Source organism: Lepidochelys olivacea (genome assembly GCF_965140295.1).
Source record: "Lepidochelys olivacea isolate rLepOli2 genome assembly, chromosome: 1".
Lineage (NCBI taxonomy): Eukaryota > Metazoa > Chordata > Testudines > Cheloniidae > Lepidochelys > Lepidochelys olivacea.
The window spans coordinates 33,638,095-33,663,337 of NC_140411.1; the positions used below are offsets into that span (position 1 = coordinate 33,638,095).

Consider the following 25,243-nt stretch of genomic DNA (forward strand, 5'->3'; position numbering starts at 1 on the left):
GGAGGCGGGTGTGTGGATAGGGGTCAGGACAGTCAGGTGACAAGGATCGGGGGGTTGGATGGGTCGGGGATTCTGAGGGGGGCAGTCAGGGAGCGGGAATTGGGAGGGGGCAGGGGCCAGGCTCTTTGGGGAGGCACAGCCTTTCCTACCCGGCCCTCCATACAGTTGCAACACTGAGCATTGCAACTCTTAACTAATAGATGCCCTGCTGCCCAGTAGAATTCACTGCCCTGAGTCAGGCATCCAGGCTCCTTATACAATGCATGGGGGAGAGGTATGCACCTAAAAATGGGATTCACAGAAGCCAGCACTCTGAGCTGGGAGCCATCCAAGTTAGCTAAGTCAGAACTACCGAGAAAAGGGACAGGGCCTAAACCCCATCCCCCAAAGGTGGTTAGGGTTGGTTCAGGGATCATGGACGTGAACCCTCTCCTGGAGTTAGGTGCCTAAGCCAGATCAGCCCTTTCTCATGAAAAACAAGAGAGAGACTTATCTTAGCAGCCAATAGCCCAGTGGTTAGGGCACTCGTCTGTTTTCAAATTGCTGCTCTGCCTGATTTGGAGAAGGAACTTGAGTCTCATATCCCAGGTGAGTGCTCTAACCACTGGGCTATAGAATCCATCTCTTTCTGGCCCAATTTATATGTAATTATTAGTACAAAGTGGAACAGCTTCAACAGGAGAGATTGAGAGCTCCATCCCCAAATACCCAATATCCTGGTGTTTAGTGTACTCATGGGAGAGAGGGGACCCAAGTTCAAGTCCCTATTTCAAATAAGGCCAGTCAGAACAGTTCTCCCACATCCCAGGTTAGTGACCTAACTGAGATGTCCTTGCCCCTTTATATGGTTGGCCACTCTGTGCTCAGAGCAGAGCTTCAATTCCATTTGTTCATATTTGTTTCCAGAACAATAAAGTCACCACAGCAGATAACTGTGTTGAAATCAACTCCCCTTGTGTGTCTCTCTGTCTCTGCTGGGTCAAAACATAACAGTGGTGTTGAGGAGCTTCTATCCCACGGGTGTACAATGCACTCAATGCCTGAACAATAAGAAAAAGTAAGCAAATAAAAAAAGAAAAGAAGTTCACTTAGAAACACAAGGTGGCAGGCTGAACCAACTTTTGTGAAAACCAGTAGCCACTGCCTTGTATTGAAGATGTGTTTGCTGCTCCTAGGCTATGTCTATGCTACAGAGTTAAGTTGACTCAAGTTACGCCTATGATCATGAGCCGCTATAATTACATTGCTTGTGCATGTTCACACAACACTCTTTTTTTCAGCGGGGAGCATCCACAGTTGGTGCTCTAGGATCGACAGCGAGAGCAGTCCACTGTTGGTAGCTATCCCACTGTGCAACCTGACACTTCTGCAGCTAGGAGTCGTGGGAAGGTGGAATGGAGCGCAGTGCATCATGGGTACGTGCTCAACATCCCATGATGCAGTTTTTTCTGTCCCTTCATTCCATGGTCTTTGACTATGTTTTGTGCCATTTTTCAAGAGCCGCTGTGTACTGTGCACCCGCCATCTCTGTCTGAAAGGATGAATCCTGCACAGCTCTCTACTGTTGTGGTCAGTGTCCTGAACACAGTGCGGCTGATCATTTAGTATATCGTGAGCTTTGAATTTGAACAGGAATTCGTGGTGTTTGCCCTGCTGTGTGCCATGGAAAGAAAAACTCCAGATTATTTTAGGCATTCACAGAGCAGCTGCACACAGTGGACCATCGCTATTGGGCTTGGGAAACAAGGACTGAGTGGTGGTATCGCTTCGTCATGCAGGTCTGGGATGAGGAGCAGTGACTGCAGAACTTTCGGAAGTGTAAAGCCACCTTCCTGGAACTGTGTGCAGAGCTCGCCCCAGCATTGCGGGGCAGGGACACCAAAATGAGGGCTGCCTTCTTGGTGGAGAAGCACGTGGTGATCACTGTGTGGAAGCTGGTGACGCCAAACTGCTACCAGTCGGTCGCAAATCAGATTGGAGTTGGGAAGTTGACCGTTGGGGCTGTGGTGACACAAGCATATAGGGCCATTAATTGCATCCTGCTACAAACAACTGTGACTCTTGGCAATGTGTGTGAAATAGTGGATGGCTTTGCAGCAATGAGATTCCCTAACTGTAGTAGGGCAATAGATGGCATGCATAACCCAATTTTGGCCCCAGACTATCTTGCGACACAATACATCAATAGAAAGGGGCACTTCTCTCTGTTATTGCAGGTGCTTGTGGATTACTGGGGTCATTTCACTGACATCAGTGAGGGATAGTCAGGGATGGTGCATGATGCATGCATCTTCAGGAACACTGGCCTATACAGAAAACTGCAAGCAGGGACTTTCTTTCCAGACCTGAATATTCCAGTGGGGGATGTTGAAATGTCCAAAGTGATCCTTTGAGATCCACTGTACCCCTTACTCCCATGGATCACGAAGCCTTACATGGGAAACCTGGACGCAGCAAGGAGTGTTCCAACCATAGGTTGAGCAGCTGCAGAATGATTGTGGAACATGTGTTTGGCAGATTAAGAGCATGCTGGCGCTGCCTTTCTGTCAGATTAGACCTAAATGAGGAAAATATTCCTCTGGTCATAGCAGCTTCCTGTGCGCAACATAATATTTGTGAGGCTACGGGTGAAAAGCTCCCCCAGGGTGGAGCGTGGATGTGAATTGCCAGTTGGCTGATTTTGAGCAGTCAGATACCAGGGCTATTAGAGGGCCACAACGGGAGGCTATTCGAATCAGGGTGGCTTTGAGGTACCATATTGACAATGAGCACCAGTAATGTGTCTTTCTGGAAAGCATTCTGCCATGCTTTGTTAACTTGCCACATTGCATGAAAATTTTGATGATTTTTTCATGACTGTGATTTGTAGTCTGCAAATGTGCCAATTGTCATTGTGTATTAATTCCTGTAGCAACCACCATATGTAGGAGACAAATAAAGATTCATTATCTTCAAGAGCATATTTGTTTATTAAATAGCAATAAACAACACAAAGAAAATGCATTGTTGAAAGGGACTAACTTGAAATAACACTGAGAAGGCCACTCTCCCATGGAGGTTCTCATAGCTGTGTGGAACTCCAGCTATCATTTGCAAAGAGGTCCAAAGGAGTGGAATGAATGGAATACTATGACTGGCTGGGAAGATGCAAAGAATGTGTGGAAGGAGTTTGGGAAGGGCATGTAAAGCAGTTCTGTATGGGCTACAGGGGGGATGAGCACACATATTTTGCCTGCAGCACAATTAGGGACTTCAGCATCTCTGTTTACTCCTCCATCACTTTTGTCATCCACTCCTGGCCTACTGAAATTTGTTCCTGACCCTGCTTCCTCTCTTGCCTATCTAGTTTTAAATTTTCATTAACTATCTCTTTCTGCATGCCCTGTGTTCTTGTTCTGCGGCATCAGAGGATTGGAGCACATCCTGAAATGTGTCCTCCTTGCTCCTCCTGTTTAGCTTCCATGTCTGGTTGAGGTGATCTGCTGGTGTAGAAGCAGAAGCACAAGAAACAGAAGCATGACTGTTAGTGCACTCACAGAATCAAATCATAATAGTAAAATACACCTCTTTCTCACTGTTCCTTGGCAACCACACAGCTCGGCGTATTCCCTAAATATGATGAGTTTGGCTGGTGTGTGTGTGTGTGCTCAAAATCAGGCAAACGGTCTTGGTATTTTTTTAAGGGGATCACTGCAAGTGACTCGGGACAGTATTGTAAATTCTGCCACCATTTTCCACAGGGTCATTGAAGCTTATATCTCACTCCTGAGGGTAAGCAAGGATGTAAGGTGCATCTCCTGCAAGCGTGCATCTTCAGACCTGGTCTCTATGCTGCTTGCCTATGTGCCGGTTTGGTCCCTGCACAACTGATTGCCAATTAGCATAGAGAAAGTTTCCTATAATGGGGGAAGGAACAAAGAAGCTTTGCCAAAGAACCTTCAGCAGAGGGTTGGTGAGTACCTCCAGGAAAGTTTCCTAGAGATCTCTCTGGAGGATTTCCGTTAAATCTCGGTGTACATTAACACCCTGTTCCACAGAGCCCCCACTGTGTAGCTGCATCAGAGGGAATATGAAGCAGATGCAAACACAGCTAGTCTTGTACGTTTCTATCCCTCAACCCACTTCTAGCATATAGCAAAGCAAAGGACAGCTCTATCTCATGTAAACGAGCAATATCAAATCAAAATGACTTATGAGGAGAGGCTGAGGGAACTGGGATTGTTTAGTCTGCAGAAGAGAAGAATGAGGGGGGATTTGATAGCTGCTTTCAGCTACCTGAAAGGGGGTTCCAAAGAGGGTGGATCTAGACTGTTCTCAATGGTAGCAGATGACAGAACAAGGAGTAATGGTCTCAAGTTGCAGTGGGGGAGCTTTAGGTTGCATATTAGGAAAAACTTTTTCACTAGGAGGGTGGTGAAGCCCTGGAATGCGTTACCTAGGGAGGTGGTGGGATCTCCCTCCTTTGAGGTTTTTAAGGTCAGGCTTGATAAAGCCCTGGCTGGGATCATTTAGTTGGGGATGGTCCTGCTTTGAGCAGGGGGTTGGACTAGATGACCTCTTGAGGTCCATTCCAACCCTGATAGTCTATGATACTATGAAAATGAGCACTTACTAGAGCTCCCCTCTCTTGCATCACGTGCACCAGAGACAGAGTGTTCAGATTAGCTTGACCCCTCTGGGGTCAAGAAGAGGTCCTGGCTTGCCACAGTTTTGGATGACCTTGTTGCCTGTCCCATCTTATCCTCCAACTCCACTTCCTCATCCACCACTTCATCCTCGGGGTCAGGTCTGCTGGCCGCTGTCTCCAACCCTCCCAAAGTATTCATGGGGCTCTTGGTGGTGGAGGTGGGGTTGCCACCGAGGATGGCGTCCAGCTCTTTAAAGAGGTCTTCAGTGCAGCACCAGAGCAATGGTTTGACTCCCTTGCCTTCTGGTATGCCTGCTCAGCTCCTTTATCTTCACATGGCACTGATTCATGTCCTGCTCATAGCCCTTATCCAACATGCCATGAGAAATCTGACTGTACGTATCAAAGTGTCTATGGCTGGAGTGGTGCTGGAACTACACAGCCTCTCTCCCCACAGACCCAACAAATCCAATAACTGTGGTGTGCTCCAAGCAGGAGAACATTTTCTGCATGGGGCTGCTGTGGTCAACTGTGAAGAAGTGATGTGAGCTCTCCACGCTGAGGAAAGAGGAAGTGGAATTCAAAAATTCCTGGTCCTTTGAAGGGGGTGGGGCAGATGCTTGTGTACCTGGGTGCAGGGCAGCGGAGTTCAAACTGCTGACCAGAGAGGTCAGGATGGGTATTGTGGGACACCTCTTAGAGGCCATTTATGGTGACATAACCAAGTGCAGTTCTACACTGACACTTTGTCAATCTAACTTTGCCGCAAAAGCCTCTATGCCTCTCGTCAAGGCGATTTTATTTTGTCAGCAAAGCAGTCGAGTTTTGCCAGTGGGAAGAGCATTGTAGTGTGTACACCTCCACTGTTTTGTCAATGAAAGCTGAGTTTAACAGTTCTTAGATGTTCTCCCTCTGGTTTCTCCTGCACTTGGTCTTCTCCCTCTTACTGGACTAAACAGACACACCACATGGGCAAAGCAAACAAACGGATGAGACGGCCACATTCTTTCCTTACATATTCTGCTCATAGGCTTGATTGACAGTTGCTTTGCTTATTTTTGCTAATATTTTCCTGTCAGAACTCTGCAGAGGGTATACCATTACACAACACAATTTCCTGGTGCAAGTGCTAGAGGAGCCAACTAGGGGGGGAGCTTTTCTTGACCTGCTGCTCACAAACCGGGAAGAATTAGTAGGGGAAGCAAAAGTGGATGGGAATCTGGGAGGCAGTGACCATGAGTTGGTTGAGTTCAGGATCCTGACACAGGGAAGAAAGGTAAGCAGCAGGATACAGACCCTGGACTTCAGGAAAGCAGACTTCGACTCCCACAGGGAACGGATGGGTAGGATCCCCTGGAGGACTATCATGAAGGGGAAAGGAGTCCAGGAGAGCTGGCTGTATTTCAAGGAATCCCTGTTGAGGTTACAGGGACAAACCATCCCGATGTGTCGAAAGAATAGTAAATATGGCAGGCGACCAGCTTGGCTTAACGGTGAAATCCTAGCGGATCTTAAACATAAAAAAGAAGCTTACAAGAAGTGGAAGGTTGGACATATGACCAGGGAAGAGTATAAAAATATTGCTCGGGCATGTAGAAATGAAATTAGGAGGGCCAAATCGCACCTGGAGCTGCAGGTAGTGAGAGATGTTAAGAGTAACAAGAAGGGTTTCTTCAGGTATGTTGGCAACAAGAAGAAAGCCAAGGAAAGTGTGGGCCCCTTAATGAATGAGGGAGGCAACTTAGTGACAGAGGATGTGGAAAAAGCTAATGTACTCAATGCTTTTTTTGCCTCTGTCTTCACGAACAAGGTCAGCTCCCAGACTGCTGCGCTGGGCATCACAACATGGGGAATAGATGGCCAGCCCTCTGTGGAGAAAGAGGTGGTTAGGGACTATTTAGAAAAGCTGGACGTACACAAGTCCATGGGGCCGGACGAGTTGCATCCGAGAGTGCTAAAGGAACTGGCGGCTGTGATTGCAGAGCCATTGGCCATTATCTTTGAAAACTCGTGGCGAACGGGGGAAGTCCCGGATGACTGGAAAAAGGCTAATGTAGTGCCAATCTTTAAAAAAGGGAAGAAGGAAGATCCTGGGAACTACAGGCCAGTCAGCCTCACTTCAGTCCCCGGAAAAATCATGGAGCAGGTCCTCAAAGAATCAATCCTGAAGCACTTACATGAGAGGAAAGTGATCAGGAACAGTCAGCATGGATTCACCAAGGGAAGGTCATGCCTGACTAATCTAATCGCCTTCTATGATGAGATTACTGGTTCTGTGGATGAAGGGAAAGCAGTGGATGTATTGTTTCTTGACTTTAGCAAAGCTTTTGACACGGTCTCCCACAGTATTCTTATCAGCAAGTTAAAGAAATGTGGGCTGGATGAATGCACTATAAGGTGGGTAGAAAGTTGGCTAGATTGTCGGGCTCAACAGGTAGTGATCAATGGCTCCATGTCTAGTTGGCAGCCGGTGTCAAGTGGAGTGCCCCAGGGGTCGGTCCTGGGGCTGGTTTTGTTCAATATCTTCATAAATGACCTGGAGGATGGTGTGGATTGCACTCTCAGCAAATTTGCGGATGATACTAAACTGGGAGGAGTGGTAGATAAACTGGAGGGCAGGGATAGGATACAGAGGGACCTAGACAAATTGGAGGATTGGGCCAAAAGAAATCTGATGAGGTTCAATAAGGATAAGTGCAGGGTCCTGCACTTAGGACGGAAGAACCCAATGCACAGCTACAGACTAGGGACCGAATGGCTAGGCAGCAGCTCTGCGGAAAAGGACCTAGGGGTGACAGTGGACGAGAAGCTGGATATGAGTCAGCAGTGTGCCCTTGTTGCCAAGAAGGCCAATGGCATTTTGGGATGTATAAGTAGGGGCATAGCGAGCAGATCGAGGGACGTGATTGTCCCCCTCTATTCGACATTGGTGAGGCCTCATCTGGAGTACTGTGTCCAGTTTTGGGCCCCACACTACAAGAAGGATGTGGATAAATTGAAAAGAGTCCAGCGAAGGGCAACAAAAATGATTAGGGGTCTGGAACATATGACTTATGAGGAGAGGCTGAGGGAACTGGGATTGTTTAGTCTGCAGAAGAGAAGAATGAGGGGGGATTTGATAGCTGCTTTCAACTACCTGAGAGGTGGTTCCAGAGAGGATGGTTCTAGACTATTCTCAGTGGTAGAAGAGGACAGGACAAGGAGTAATGGTCTCAAGTTGCAGTGGGGGAGGTTTAGGTTGGATATTAGGAAAAACTTTTTCACTAGGAGGGTGGTGAAACACTGGAATGCGTTGCCTAAGGAGGTGGTGGAATCTCCTTCCTTAGAAGTTTTTAAGGTCAGGCTTGACAAAGCCCTGGCTGGGATGATTTAATTGGGGATTGGTCCTGCTTTTGAGCAGGGGGTTGGACTAGATGACCTCCTGAGGTCCCTTCCAACCGTGATATTCTATGATTCTATGAACACTGTTTCCAATGCACTCAACTTCATACTGAAGTGGGGCACAGCCACTTAGTATTACTCCAAACTGTAAGGCAATGTGTTTTGGGGTGCTCTTTAGCTTGTTATGAGGGATTTGTTTTTTAGCACCAATGAGGGATGGTGTTGTATTAGGGATTTGTGTTTACACCAATGAACGATGCTTTGTTTTGGAAAGGACACTGCTTGTGTCAATCATTTATCAGAAGGCTGCATCAGTGTACTCTAAGATATTCCTTAGCTACCCTGGAGACCGATACCTGAGGAGAACAGATGGGTTATAACAGATAGGCTATTTTGAGGAAAAACTTGTGGGATATTTACATTCTGTTTTTGGGGTAACAATGGGTGATAGTTTGCTAGTGAATTATAGCCTCCAGCCATATTTGTATAATCATTGTCTGTAAAGCAAAAGTAGCCAAAGTGATCAACATGTTCAGACAACGTGTCACACAGGTATTTTGAGTCTGGTACATTTTAATTTATCTCATAATGTATTTGGTATGGTGTTCATTTGAATTACTACATTGTCTGTCATACTACATTTGGCATTGGACTGCTTCAATATTTTAAACAAATTCTTCCATTTGTAATAACCACATATAAAATATCTTCATTGACTAAAAAAAATCCATATGCATATCTTCATGAATACAGTATGTACATTACGGTCCTTCAGTTTTAAGGAAAGTAAAAATTTGGGCTTAAACATATTTACAGCATTCATTTAACCTCTGCAATAAAAATATTCACTTCAATAGTACCTGCTTTTTTTCCTTGTTATCTATTTAGTAAACATTTTCCTTATATTATGTTTATGCAGTTTCAAGTTTTAACCATGATTTAATATTATATGTTATGGATCCAAATTGTAAATTAGAATGAACATCGTCAAGAAGTTTCTAATATTAAAAGGATAATTCTGTTGCAATTGTTATCTAAAGATTCTAGCAGCCAAATTTTCAAAAGAGTTTGCTAATTTTGGGGGACCTACTCTGGACAAATTAGGCCTGATTTCAGAGGAACTGAGCACTTTGAGCTCCCATTGGAGTGGGAAGCACTAAACATCTCTAAAAATCAGGCCCAAAGTGTTTTGAGTTGGACATGTAAAGTCAAAGTCTAATTTTGCTCTAACTATATAGGCTGGGACTTTCAAAGGGCATAAAGGAGCTACGAGTCTAACTCCCATTGACTTCCAATGGGAGTCAAAACCTTAACTGCTTTAGGTTCACTGGTCAATGTAAAAAGTAGACCGTAAAGCCTGAGACATATAGACAAGGGCATCTCAGTATTTGCAGTACTCCCTATCCTCACAATAGGGAATACAGCAGATAAAGAGATCATGCTTTTTAATTACCTAAGGCAAGTGATTAAGGTTAAGGGTGGCCATTGTGGGTGCCATAGTTTTCCCCACCCTTAGCCACTGTGGTTTCATGCATAATTATAATGACATTGTTCTGGCACCTCTGAAAAACTCTTTTTCCTTCTCCTCCCTGAGAGAGGCCCTTTAAAGTTTCTAAACCCTGAGTTCATTGAGTCTGAGGCCTGGAATACATAGTTTGTCCCACACTCTCCATTACTAGCTGAGCTGGTAAGGCTAAGAAGTTTCACAGAATCACAGAACTTTTATGGATCAAAGTGGATCTACTCTAGGAGCGCTGACCTTAATAACAACTTGGATTACACTCCAGAAAAGACAGAAGCCCACCCCCACCATATATTTATAGTTTATCCCCCTTCCAAAATAATTATAATTTGACCAAGAAAAGTATCTTTCAGCTCACTCAGTTAGACACTAAAAAAACCATAATCTGGAACAAATTTCCTGGGCAATGACTATTTTTTAAACTTCCAGTATAAAAGGGAGAGATGGAGATGTTTAGACTCTAATACTTTCTACAAAAAAACATGCTCCACAAAGTTTAAAAAGCTATTACTTTCAGACTATGATTTTCCTTTTGCTAAAAATGGGACCAGATAAAACAAATTATTTACACTTTGAAGATGTTCATATCCAGATGCAAAAGCTTCCAAGAACTCAGAAGGTTAGCATCTGGAGTTTGGTTTGGTCCTTCCTAGATGGAAGTGTCAGTGAACAAAATGATCCAGATGCAAACTCCTCTAAAATTTGGGAGTGTTCAGAGCTGCTGGTGTGGTTCAAGACATTAGAGAAATTGGGGCAGCTCAGAAGATAGAAACCGATCAGAACTTCTCCAAGGTTCAGGCAGATTTGGATTGGGGGCTTTGCTTTGGACCTCAACAATAGCTTTTCAATAAAACTTTGTGAAAGGTGTTCTTTTCTCAATGCAAAAAAGAAAAGGAGTACTAGTGGCACCTTAGAGACTAACCAATTTATTTGAGCAGAAGCTTTCATGAGCTACAGCTCACTTCATCGGATGCATTCAGTGGAAAATACAGTGGGGAGATTTATATACACACAGAACATGAAAAAATGGGTGTTATCATACACACTGTAAGGAAAGTGATCACTTAAGATGAGCTATTACCCGCAGGAGAGCCGGGGGTTGGGGGGAAGAAAACCTTTTGTAGTGATAATCAAGGTGGGCTATTTCCAGCAGTTAACATCTGAGGAACAGTGATGGAGGGGGAAATGAAGATGGGGAAATAGTTTTACTTTGTGTAATGACCCATCCACTCCCAGTCTTTATTCAAGCCTAAGTTAATTGTATCCAGTTTGCAAATTAATTCTAATTCAGCAGTCTCTCATTGGAGTCTGTTTTTGAAGTCTTTTTGTTGTAATATTGTTGTAATATTGCCACATGCTCTCAAAGAAACTGCGGAACCACCTGATCAACATCCTCTACAGCAAACGGGGAAAGATTAAGAATGAGCTCTCAAAACTGGATACTCTCATAAAAAGCCAACCTTCCACACAAACTTCCTCGTGGCTGGACTTTACAAAAACTAGATAAGCCATTTACAACACACACTTTGCTTCTCGACAAAAGAAAAAGGATACTAAACTATCTAAACTATTACATGCCACAAGAGGCCACAGCAATGGTTCCCTTAACCCACTCAGCAATATTGTCAATCTATTCAACTATACTCTTAGCCCAGCAGAAGAATCTGTCCTATCTCGGGGCCTCTCCTTCTGCCCCTCCACCCACACGAACATGATACAGTTCTGTGGTGACCTAGAATCCCATTTTCGACATCTCCGACTCAAGGAATATTTCCAACACACCTCTGAACAACATACTAATCCACAGAGACCTTCCTACCAACACTACAAAAAGAAGGATTCTAGGTGGACTCCTCCTGAAGGTCGAAACAACAGACTGGACTTCTACATAGAGTGCTTCCGCCGACGTGCATGGGCTGAAATTGTGGAAAAGCAGCGTCACTTGCCCCATAACCTCAGCTGTGCAGAACACAATGCCATCCACAGCCTCAGAAACAACTCTGACATCATAATCAAAAAGGCTGACAAAGGAGGTGCTGTTGTCATCATGAATAGGTCGGAATATGAACAAGAGGCTGCTCGGCAGCTCTCCAACACCACTTTCTACAAGCCATTACCCTCTGATCCCACTGAGGGTTACCAAAAGAAACTACAGCATTTGCTCAAGAAACTCCTTGAAAAAGCACAAGAACAAATCCACACAGACACACCCCTGGAACCCCGACCTGGGGTATTCCATCTGCTACCCAAGATCCATAAACCTGGAAATCCTGGATGCCCCATCATCTCAGGCATTGGCACCCTGACAGCAGGATTGTCTGGCTATGTAAACTCCCTCCTCAGGCCCAACGCTACCAGCACTTCCAGCTATCTTCGAGACACCACTGACTTCCTGAGGAAACTACAATCCACCGGTGATCTTCCTGAAAATACCATCCTGGCCACTATGGATGTAGAAGCCCTCTACACCAATATTCCACACAAAGGTGGACTACAAGCCATCAGGAACAGTATCCCCGATAATTTCATGGCAAACCTGGTGGCTGAACTTTGTGTCTTTGTCCTCACCCATAACTATTTCACATTTGGGGACAATATATACCTTCAAATCAGCGGCACTGCTATGGGTACCTGCATGGCCCCACAGTATGCCAACATTTTTATGGCTGATTTAGAACAACGCTTCCTCAGCTCTTGTCCCCTAACGCCCCTACTCTACTTGCGCTATATTGATGATATCTTCATCATCTGGACCCATGGAAAAGAAGCCCTTGCGGAATTCCACCATGATTTCAACAATTTCCATCCCACCATCAACCTCAGCCTGGACCAGTCCACACAAGAGATCCACTTCCTGGACACTACGGTGCTAATAAGCGATGGTCACATAAACACCACCCTATACTGGAAACCTACTGACCGCTATTCCTACTTACATACCTCCAGCTTTCACCCAGACCACACCACACGATCCATCGTCTACAGCCAAGCTCTATGATACAACCGCATTTGCTCCAACCCCTCAGATAGAGACTAACACCTACAAGATCTCTATCAAGCATTCTTACAACTACAGTACCCACCTGCTGAAGTGAAGAAACAAATTGAGAGAGCCAGAAGAGTACGCAGAAGTCACCTACTACAGGACAGGACCAACAAAGATAATAACATAATGCCACTAACCATCACCTTCAGCCCCCAACTAAAACCTCTCCAAAGCATCATCAAGGATCTACAACCTATCCTGAAAGATGATCCCGCATGCTCACAGATCTTGGGAGACAGGCCAGTCCTTGCTTACAGACAGCCCCCCACCTGAAGCAAATACTCACCAGCAACCACACACCACACAACAGAACTACTAACCCAGGAACCTATCCTTGCAACAAAGCCCATTGCCAACTGTGTCCACATATCTATTCAGGGGACACCATCATAGGGCCTAATCACATCAGCCACACTATCAGAGGCTCATTCACCTGCACATCTACCAATGTGATATATGCCATCATGTGCCAGCAATGCCCCTCTGCCATGTACATTGGTCAAACTGGACAGTCTCTACGTAAAAGAATAAATGGACACAAATCAGATGTCAAGAATTATAATATTCATAAACCCAGTCGGAGAACACTTCAATCTCTCTGGTCACTCGATTACAGACCTAAAGGTCGCAATATTACAACAAAAAGACTTCAAAAACAGACTCCAAAATTGGAATTAATTTGCAAACTGGATACAATTAATTTAGGCTTGAATAAAGACTGGGAGTGGATGTGTCATTACACAAAGTAAAACTATTTCCCCATGTTTATTTCCCCACCCACAATCCCCACTGTTCCTCAGATGTTCCCGTTAACTGCTGGAAATGGCCCACCTTGATTATCACTACAAAAGGTTTTCTTCTCACCCTCCCCCCCCCCCGCTCTCATGCTGGTAATAGCTCATCTTAAGTGATCACTTTTCTTACAGTGTGTATGATAACACCCATTTTTTCATGTTCTGTGTGTATATAAATCTCCTCACTGTATTTTCCACTGAATGCATCCAATGAAGTGAGCTGTAGCTCACGAAAGCTTATGCTCAGATAAATTGGTTAGTCTCTAAGGTGCCACTAGTACTCCTTTTCTTTTTGTGAATACAGACTAACACGGCTGCTACTCTGAAACTTTTCTCAATGCAGTAACTCCCACTGGAATGCAGCTTCCTGGAAGGATAGCTCAGTATTGGTTTGTTGAAAAACATAGTGGAATGAGTGGTAAGGAGGCAGCTCACATGATGTCATGACAAATCTTCACAAGGAAACAATTCAGAATAAATTACTTCCATCGTTTTGCATTTTATTTGCAAATTGAGCCTTCCCCCTCTCCCCCACCTGGGAACATTTTATTTTGAAAAATAAATGGATTTTGATTTGGGATGTTTTTAGACCAGGCCTTATATGCCTTCCTCCCTTCCATTTTGTTCAATTATACTTATGCATATTTAGGAAAGGAAGCTACTGAAAATATAATAAGAGGTTAAGATATGAGGAGTTTAGATTTACAGAGCCAACAGTTTTAATCATTAATGGATGGTCTAGTCAAGCCTTAGCTGATACATTTGGAAGAACGAAATTACACATTGAGTAATCTAAGATTAATTTTTCTCTGGAGGGGGGTAAAATAAATAAATATCTTTTCTCAAATGACTTTTTTTTGTCAATCACAGATGTAAGGGGTTAACCATCTGCAATTTTTCATTAAAGAACTGGAATAATTTTATTTCTTGATCTGTTTTAAAACTGTGAACTTAGCTAGAAAAATTAAGAGAGGATAAATATGGCTTGAAGTGGATTGTTGAATTTTTGGTTCATTGTTTAAATGCTTAGGTTAACTCCTCCTTTCTTCCTTTCGGGGCTCAATCAAAAGTTTCTCCCCAAGTTTTCTAATGAGTTCTGCCAGGTCTTCTGTGTTCTGAGATTTTTCCTCAAGAAGTTCATAACGGAGACTTGAGATGTCCTGTTTAATTTCCTTCAGTTCCCCTAGGAGAGAGAAGATTAAAAGTTATGAAGCAAAAGAAAAAGAGAGTGTAACCAAGGTAGTTATGATAAATGTAACTTAGTGCCAGACCATCCCGTGCATGGATTTCCTCTGCCCAAGCAGAAAGGTAGGTGTATAGTATAGCTGCCTCTATGGCCCTGTGCCTCTTCCTGAGTCTTTAGAGGGGGCTCTCTCTGGGGTCAGGATCCACATGAGGAGATGTGACTGGGAGTAAGGGTGTCTGAGATGAGGAGTAAGGGAGTTGTAGGGGGCACAAGAATCAATCTGGTCCATGTATATGAATCCTGCCCTCCATGTAGAGGAATCACTCTTAAATGAGGGCTCTGAAGGTAGCAGTGACCAAGGAGCATGGTGGATTGGTGCTAGGAATGCCAGAGCCAGCTCTGGTCTCAGGGATCACAGAGGCATCTGAAGCCCATTTCCTCCCTCAGGGTCACTCGATTCTGCTCAATTTCTGGGCAGAACAGCAGCAAACCCACAGAATGACTGGGGGCACCTCCACGAGGAAAGCCTATGGAGTTTTTCTCTCTTCAGAGGTAATTCCTTGGGAAGAGTTGTACTATTGCCAGTCTTCAGATTTTAACTCAATTTGGAATAAATATTTTTCTTAAAGGAGACACATCAAGTAATGCACACAACTGTTGATGTAATATGCCTGATTTAATGGTACTGAAACAAATCCCACAAAGGCATGTTCGTCAATAATCTACCAGTGTCATCTTCTCAGAAAACAGGCTTGTTTAAGAGCAGGTTCGAACCAGGCCGGTGAATAAGAAAATTAACACCATTTATTAGAACATAGAGGTTTTCTGCCTGAAGAATGAGAAGCCTGGTTCAGAACTAAAATAATACACTGGAATTCTATTCATATGTCAATAGTTTAGAAACTCTGGGTAACAAGCCTGCAGGGGTCTCAATGTCGGTCTCCAAAAGACACAGTGATAACCAGCCTTTTCCACCTCCTCTCTGGGATTCACCTGGACTGGTGACAAGCTAATACTGGCAAACAGGCACAGGCTCGCGAAGAGCTGGAATACTGCCGAGCTTCTGCACTTTGCTATGGCTATGGATATATGAGAGAGCTTACAGCGGCACAGCTGAACCAGTGCAGTTGCGCTCCTGTAAACTCTCTTGTGTCGCCGCTCTGAGCTGAAGGGAGAGAGCTCTCCCCTCAGCTTACCTGCTCCAGCCCCTGCAAGTGGCAGTAGCTGTGTCAGCAGGAGAAGCTCAGCTGCCAACAGAGTGCTGTCCACGTCGACATGTAAATCGACATAAGCTATGTTGCTCGGGGGTGGGGGGGATAGGGGGGTTATTCACACCCTTGAGTGACATAATTTATGCCGATTTAGAATTTAGTGTAGCCATAGCCTTAATCTGCATCGCCTGCTGAACCACAGGGAAAGCACTTTAGTACAGAGGCACAGCTCTGCTTTAACTCCCCAGCTGCCTGTCTGAAAGGAAGAAGATAGAGTCAGAAAGAAAAGGAAACAGAGCAGGGTTTAGTGAGCAAATAATCCAGATATGCAATTGGCAGGGGCAATATTCCACACAGAAAGGCAGAGCCAGTGCATATCTATGGTGAAGGGTGAGAGAGGGAGGGCAGCACTTCTGTGTGGGGGTCTGCAGAACACACTTGCTAGTGTATGTAGAGAACTGGTTGGATACATTAAATCACATTAAAAGAAGCTAAACTCTGTTAAACCCTTTCCCAGTATTACTTTTTTCACTTTTTGCTGTCATTGCCACAAGCGTACACTTGACCCACACCATGAAGAATGCAAGGGGAAGTGGTCACAAGACAATCTCTGAATAAAATGATGGTGCTCCATGAGAATGTTTAACAATTCCTAGATATGGGGAATGTGTAGCTACTAGTAGAAGTGGCAACACACTTGACATGTTATAGCCGTCATCATTCCCAGTGTAGGCAACAGCACTCTTACTGAAGCAATATCAGGGCTCATAGAAACCATCCTCAAACCACTCATCACACAGTGGGCCAATTTTCTGCAAGATACTACCGACTCCCTCCTGAAACGCCACAGCATTAACCACCTCCCCCAGAACACCATCTTTGCTACCATGGATGTCACCTCCCTATACAGCAATATCCCTCACCACGATGCCATTGCTGCCTGCCTCAACTATCTACAAGATAACGAACAATGCTCAGAAATCCACCCCAAACCCATCACCAAACCATCCATGTCATCATCACCCATGACAGCTTTACATTTAACAACAAATACTTTTTAAAACTGGGCTAGGCACTAGGATGACACCCCAATACGCCAGCCTCTTTGTGGACCACCCTGAGGAAGAACTTCTGGAAAAATGCACCACAAAACCAATGATATACCTGAGATATATTGATAATATTTTCATCTTCTGGACAGGTGACCTAAACTACCTTATAGATTTCCACCACAACTTCACCATCCATCCATCGAACACTCTTGAACATTCCCATGCCACAATTAACATCCTAGACATCACAATCAGCTTCCACAATGGAACCCTACAAATGACTACGTACAAAAACCCATAGCGCAACACACTTACCCCAAGATCCAGCAATCACTACAGACACACCAAAAAATCTGTTATCTACAGTCAGGCATTTAGATACCACAGAATTTCCTCAGAAGAGAAAGTTTGGTTAACACCTAAACACATTTAAAACTACCTTCACTAAATAAGGACACTCCACCAGAGAAGCAGATTGCATCGTGGAACTGGCCACCCAAATAACCCGGAACAACCTGCTTTAATACAACTGTCCCCCAAAACACTGACTAGACACCCCAAGTTGTCACCCCGACTTGTAACCCCACACTAGACACAAATGGGGTATCATAAAATAATTACAACCCATACTTTACTGGGACCCAGCCTTGAAAGAAATCTTTCATGAACCCTCTCTTCTGGCCTTCAAACAATCCCCCAACTTTGCCAAGGTCATCATCAGAAGCAAACTCCCCACATACCAGGACATACAACTCAAAATGGCACCAGATCCTGCTAGAACAACAGATACAAAACCTGTGGACATATAACCACTGCTATGATGATCAATAATGCCCACAACACAACTTTCAAGATCCATGGGCCCTACACATGCCCATCCCAACGCATAATTTAGCTCATTCAGTACACCAAATGCCCCCAAAACAACTATGTGAGTAAAACAAGGCAATCACTATGCTCTCAAATGAACTAACACAGAAAAAAATGATAAAAGACAAAAATACCCTGTCACCCATGGTTGAACACTGTTCACAAAACAATCACTCAATAGCTGACTTCTCAGTCCTCATCTCAAAGGAAACTTAAACAACACCTTCAAAAGACAAGCCTAGAAACTTAAATTCATATCTCTGCTGGACACCAAAATCCATGGATGTAACAGAGACACTAGTTTTATGGCTCATTACAACAATTTGTAACTCATCCTCCTGCCTTCTAACCTTTAATTGCCCACTTCATTTTAAGTAGTCTCCTACAACATATGTGAACCCCTTATACTTAATCTGTCCCACCTTGTAGTAAGCTTACAGATTCTGGTTACCTTCTCTAGACATGAGGAAGAGCTCTGAGAAGGTCACAAGTTTGTCTCTTTTACGAACAGAAGTTGGTCCAATAAAAGATATTACCCCACCTATTACCTTGTTTATGTTATAGCCAGGAAGCCAATCTCTGGTGTGGGAAGCAGAGATCCAAGAAACATGTCTTTTTCTTAACATCAGTCTCTCACATTAACATTATACTTTTTATTAGGTAATAATTTACTATTGGTTCTGATATATTTTTGTTTTGCCATGTATCCAAGAACTTTGAAATGTGATTGTCCCAAAAAGTTTGGGAAATGTTCTTCCAACAAGTTAATATAGTCTTTTTTGAGTTGCTTCTTTTGATTCCATGATTAACTTTGAAACTGTGATCAATATGCTACACTCACCTTCATTGACTTCATCATTCTCCTTGTTTATCTGAGCTTTCAGTACGTATCTTTTAATGAGACGCTTCATTATCTTCTAGGGCGAGGAAAGAGAAAAGAGTTAGAATTTTCAAAGCTGAACTTGCTTGCATTGATTCTGAAATTTCAAGGCATGTGCTCAGTCAACATTTTGTTGTTGTATATCTAGCGTTGCATTTAACTCCTCCAGTCCATGGCATTTACCAGGATTAAAGGCCTCTCATGCATAAAAGTAACATGACAGTCTCTGCTTTCATCTAGACTATTGATCTGAAAATTAACTTTCCAGTATATGTATATATGCAAGATGACAAAAGTGGACACATCTTACTAATTATTAAATTTTATTTGCAATTAAAAAATGATGCAGAAAAAACAGACTCTATGGGGCTGATTTACACCAGCTGAGGATCTGACCTTTAATCAGTGCTAATTACTAAATAACTTTGCAATAAATATATTGTTTCCATATAATTTTACATTACACTAAATTATATATGCTTCCAAACTCAAGACTGAGAAAATTCCCTGAAGCACTTGGTTCTAACATTTAATGTGCTGTAACTGTGTCCCATGCTAATCCACAATGACTTTTGTCTTCCTCTAGTAGCTAGACCGTGTATACTGGTTTATGAGTCTGCTGTTGCTTCAATTCTAAACACACCTGGTGTTTAGCTCAGGAAGTAGGGGCTCATGTTTTAAATCCAGAAGCCCAGATTCAATCCCCACAGATGATTGGCTCAGCGGCATCATTACATAATCACATTTGCAATATGGATGACACTATGGTATATTTTAATAATCCAAAAAAATTCCAAATATAAAGCCACCCAGCCTAATGCTTTTGAAGTAACGTCTTAATCATAATAGCTATCAGCCCATCATAACTTGATTGGCCATGCCAAAAGCCAAGGCATTCTGGGCTTGATTGTATCATTAGATACAACCTACAGTCAGGGGTGATGCCACACTGCTCCAAGGGGAGCAGCAGCAGGCTTCCTGTCTCAGAGATGAAAGAGATCCTGAGTAGTCGATCTCCATACTTACTACTATACCCTTTTGTGGGATGCAGCTATGCCTCGGCTATGTCTACGCCACACACCACTGGCGTCATCGTGTAGTGGAACGTGTAGCTACATGCTACAGTGAAAAGCAAGCTGCGTCCACTCTGAGTGGACTGGTGTGTAGCTATGTAGAGCTACACATGTCAGTGAAAGGCTCTGGCAGGGGGAAGGCAGCTGAGAAAGGCTGAGCCTTTCCCCACTACTGGAGCCTTTCCACACCTCATGGAAAGGTACCATAGCAGGGACGTGCCCAATCCTTTCCCTGCTGCCTCCCCACTGCCATACCCTTTCCCCATTGCTGGAGCCTTTCCCCTGTACAGGAAAAGACTCCCTCAGCAGGAAGCAGCGGGACACTACACTTCTAAAATAGCAGTGTAGACAGGGAGGCACAGCTTGCGTGAGTAGAGAGCATACTTGCATATATACCCACATCTTTCAGAAATGTCTTTACTCACCTAAGGCAGGCCTCACCAAGTACACTGCTATTTATACCTGTGTTGGGGGAGGGGGGTGCAGGTATGTACCCTAAATGTTGCCACAAGAAGTGTGCAGTGTAGACAGACCTCTGCTCACATGGCCAGCCAGTTCTACTTGTCCCTTTCTCATCCCTTTGTGGCACTATCTGAAGGGAGCTGTCTCTATGCTTCTCCAAGTGCAGGAGCTGCAGTGATTTCTGGAGCTTCTGGCTAACACTCCTTACATGCTTCCTCCCCGCTGTGCACTCTCAAAGGCAGACTGGGGCCCCATGCATAGCAAAGAATACATAGAATGTACCATAATAATATGGAACTGCAGGAACCAAGCTTACAGTGATTTGTAATTCTTGAGGGATAAGAAAGAGGAAATATAATACAGAAATTTGCATTAGCTTTTGACCTGGATTTTTTTCCAAAAAGAAGAGTTGCTCCTGATGTGCACTGTGTAACTGAGTCTTTCCCTTTGACTAAAATTGTTCTTCATGTTGGCCTTTTACAGTATTCCACTCAGAAATGTAGCATTTAGGAAGCATTCTGCCATAATCATACAGCCAATACAATTATTCTAGATTTACATCCAGTAGATTTACTTCGGATTCACACTATTACTAATATCAGAATTTGTCTTTAAATCTTTAATCTGACGAGTCTTAATCCTTTTTCAATGCAAGTTGTGTTAAATTGCCTTTTACCTGGTATTGTCGTGGAGGATTACTTAAGCTATTTAAATGGAGATCATCTGTGCTTCTTATACTTGATTGCTTACTTTGCCCAAGCTGAAAGAAAAACAACATTTGATCAGTATCAGCAATAAATGTAAGGGTTATTTAGTTATACTTTTTTTTGTACAAGAATTCTGCAGCAGAACATTAACTTTTAGATGTAATGGTAGGGGTAAGGGTTAAATTTCAGGAGTGAAATCCTGGCTCTATTGATGTCAATGACAACACTCCTGTTACATTCAATGGAGACAGCATTTCACCACACTAGTTCACTTTAACTCTTCCAGTCCCCACTTCAGGAAAATTACTCTATTTAGAAAAGCACTTAAGTATATGCTTCAACTGAATGTAAAAACAACGAGGAATCTGGTAGCACCTTAAAGACTAACAGATGTATTTTGGTATAAGCTTTTGTGGGTATAAAACCCCTCTTCTTCAGATGTATGGAGTGAAAATTACAGATACAGGCATAAATATACTGGCAAATGAAGAGAAGGGAGTTACCTCACAAGTGGAGAACCAGTGCTGACAAGCTGGCCAATTCAGCCAGGTGGATGTGGTCTACTCCTAATAATTGATGAGGAGGTGTCAATACCAAGAGAGGGATAATTGCTTTTGTAGTGAGCCATCCACTCCCAGTCCCTATTCAAGCCCAAATTAATGGTGTTAAGTTTGAGAATGAATTGTAGCTCTGCAGTTTCTCTTTGAAGTCTGTTTTTGAAGTTTTTTTATTGCAGAATGGCTACTTTTAAATCTGTTATTGAATGTCCAGGGAGATTGAAGTGTCCTCCTACTGGCCTTTGTATGTTACCACTCCTGATGTCTGATTTGTGTCCATTTATTCTTTTACAAAGAGACTGTCTGGTTTGGCCAATGTACATGGCAGAGGGGCATTGCTGGCACTTGATGGCCAGCAATAATGTGATATATGCCATGATGTGCCAGCAATGCCCCTCTGCCATGTACATTGGCCAAACCTTGTGACCCTCAGCATCATAATGCTAAACTTTTAGGCACCTTGAAAACTGGAATCCACAACGGCTGAGTTCGGAGCCCAGGCTCCCTATACAATGCATGGGGGGGAGAGATGTGCCTGAGAATGGGATCCACAAAAGCCAGCGCACCTGACAGCTCCCTGTCTAAGCTAGTCAATAGCAGATGCTGATGCAATGTGTGTGTCCTAAACCCCAGCCTTCTAACGGAGTTAGATGCCTATCTCTGCTTGGGAACCACAACTTGGAGTCTCTCTCCTTACACACCTGGCTAACCGTACACAAAATTCCTGGGGAGGGTGGGAGAGGAGGAGGAGGACCTCCCTTATAACCTTTAATCCAGTGGTTAGGGTACTCACCCAGTATGTGGGAGATCCCGGTTTAAGTCCCCACTATGTCTTAACCACTGGACTCTGGGATATTTTGATGAGGGGCTCTCTCAATCTCTCTTCTTGAAGGACACACCCATTGCATCAGCATCTGCTATTGGCTAGTTTAGACAGGGAGCTACCAGGTGTGCTGGCTTTTGTGGATCCCATTTTCAGGCACTTTGTATTAAAATAATTAAAATTAATTCAGTCCATAAAAGAGTGAGAATGACTCTGTAGTCCAGTGATGAGGGCACTCAACTGGGAGGTAAGCAAACCCTGTTCAAATCCTGTCTCCTCATCAGATGCGGGAGGAGGGAAATTGAACTAGGGTCTTCCTCATCCCAGGAGAGTACACTAACCACTGGGCTAAAGGTTATAAAGGAGCCTGGCTGTTTTGTATGGAGTTAAGCATTCTCAGTGCACATCTGCCAGATTGGGACCCGCAGGCAAGATAGGCAGGGCAACACCTATGTCTACCTGGTTTGAGGATCATATTTGGGCTTAGGTGTGAGATAGACTTTTACATCAGAAATTTAGGCACCAGGTGAGTTTAGCTGCCTATAGGGCTAGACAGCAGATAAGCAGGGGTTTGGTGGACCATAGTAACACCTTAACCTGGAATTTAGGCACCGAAGTCCCTTAGTGGATGTGGTCAAAGTGCTTTCCTGAACCAAGGTACCAAAGAGTAGGTAACAAACCAAACTAGCAAAGCCCCAAAAAGACACCCAACCTCAACAAAAAGGAACACCAAAGAGAATTGCAGAATGGAATAGATTCTCTTAAGTTCTGGGAAACTTTACACCCTCATGCAGGTTAGGTATGTAATGGAGTTCAAGAGCCTGATTCTCCTCTTAAATACTGCAGTTTTATATTTGTGTAACTCCACTGATGTCAGGCCTCATATACCATTAGTTTGTGTTTTGCAGCCACTTTGTACAGGTGTAAAGGTTACAGTGAGGATGTAAAGTGTAAAGGTGTAAGACAGTGAAGAATTTGGTTCCCTTGGCTTGTTGCTCCCCTCAGTTTCATTAATGTCTTAGTGTAAGATGATTAAGCAATGCAAGTCAGAAGCCCATGGAGGTTCTGATTTCACAGTATATTTCTGAACAGCATTTTTGTTAAACACTGGAATGAATGGACATTATTCAAAACTGGAGAACAAATTACTGGCAGATAATCCAGGGCTGCAGTTATTTAGGATGCATTATTGGTTAATGTCTTTGAGAAAGACCAAAACACAATATTGTTATGAAAAGATGAATTCAATAGTGTAGCTGAATGATTAGATTGTAATAAGGATGATTTAGGAACTGTCAGAAGAAAACAATTCATGTATTACTATTGATTGAGACAAATCAACCAGCTCTCTGAACAGTAATGCAAGAAATAAGGAATCTGAAATATAAACGATGATTGACCTGGATGAGGACCTAAAGAGGTCGGCATTACAAAGTCAAAATCTTTTACAGTTGTATCTGACATACAAAAAATATTTCCTCTTCAAAATATAGGGACACAGCCACAATATCTCAGATGCTATTGTGTATTAAACTGTGGGTACATGTTGTATTTTTAGTGGGCATTTTGGTACCAGGCATTCTTGTGCTTTAATCAGTTGAATGCTTAGCTATAAATGAATTGGAAAGCCTTGAAACCTGATAGAAAGTACATTGGGATATAACAGGAAATAAGCTATGCCTGAATTGCAAGAAGAACTAAGGACTAGTGTGTAGTAAGTTTTCAGCTTGTGTCTGATATTAGATTCATAGATTCATAGATATTTAGGTCAGAAGGGATCATTATGATCATCTAGTCTGACCTCCTGCACAACGCAGGCCACAGAATTTCACCCATCACTCCTGCAAAAAACCTCTCACCTATGTCTGAGCTACTGAAGTCCTCAAATCGTGCTTTAAAGACTTCAAGGAGCAGAGAATCCTCCAGCAAGTGACCCATGCCCCATGCTACAGAGGAAGGCGAAAAACCTCCAAGGCCTCTTCCAATGTGCCTTGGAGGAAAATTCCTTCCCGACCCCAAATACGGCGATCAGCTAAACTCTGAGCATATGGGCAAGATTCATCAGCCAGATAATACAGAAAATTATTTCCTGGGTAACTCAGATCCCACCCCATCTAATATCCCATCACAGGCCATTGGGCCTATTTACCATGAATATTTAATTACCAAAACCATGTTATCCCATCATACCATCTCCTCCATAAACTTATTGAGTTTAATCTTAAAGCCAGATAGATCTTTTGTCCCTACTGCTTCCCCTGGAAGGCTGTTCCAAAACTTCACTCCTCTGATGGTTAGAAACCTTCGTCTAATTTCTAGTCTAAATTTCCTGGTGGCCAGTTTATATCCATTTGTTCTTGTGTCCACATTGGTACTGAGCTTAAATAATTCCTCTCCCTCTACGGTATTTATCCCTCTGATATATTTATAGAGAGCAATCATATCTCCCCTCAACCTTCTTTTAGTTAGGCTAAACAAGCCAAGCTCCTTGAGTCTCCTTTCATAAGACAAGTTTTCCATTCCTCGGATCATCCTAGTAGCCCTTCTCTGTACCTGTTCCAGTTTGAATTCATCCTTCTTAAACATGGGAGACCAGAACTGCACACAGTATTCCTGGTGAGGTCTCACCAGTGCCTTGTATAACGGTACTTAAACCTCCTTATCCCTACTGGAAATACCTCTCCTGATGCATCCCAAGACCGCATTAGCTTTTTTCACGGCCATATCACATTGGCGGCTCATAGTCATCCTATGATCAACCAATACTCCAAGGTCCTTCTCCTCCTCCGTTACTTCGAATTGATGCGTCCCCAGTTTATAACTAAAATTCTTGTTATTAATCCCTAAATGCATGACCTTACACGTCTCACTATTAAATTTCATGCTATTACTATTACTCCAGTTTACAAGGTCATCCAGATCCTCCTGTAGGATATCCCTGTCCTTCTCTAAATTGGCAATACCTCCCAGCTTTGTATCATCCGCAAACTTTATTAGCACACTCCCACTTTTTGTGCCGAGGTCAGTAATAAAAAGATTAAATAAGATTGGT

The 25,243-nt window shown here is 43.4% G+C and overlaps 1 protein-coding gene across 1 annotated transcript in view; it reads right to left on the reverse strand.

Annotated features, from left to right (window-relative positions):
- Nucleotides 1–14,334: 14,334 nt before the first annotated feature.
- The window catches only part of TRPC6 (transient receptor potential cation channel subfamily C member 6), a 182,741-nt gene continuing 171,832 nt past the window's right edge, over nt 14,335–25,243 (reverse strand). Inside the window, exons 10-12 of the mRNA XM_084617824.1 lie at nt 20,781–20,864; nt 18,531–18,606; nt 14,335–14,553 (exon numbers count right to left, since the gene is read on the reverse strand). Of these exons, the coding sequence (XP_084473950.1) occupies nt 14,402–14,553; nt 18,531–18,606; nt 20,781–20,864 (312 nt within the window). The 3' untranslated portion in view covers nt 14,335–14,401. The remainder of the gene's footprint in view (nt 14,554–18,530; nt 18,607–20,780; nt 20,865–25,243) is intronic.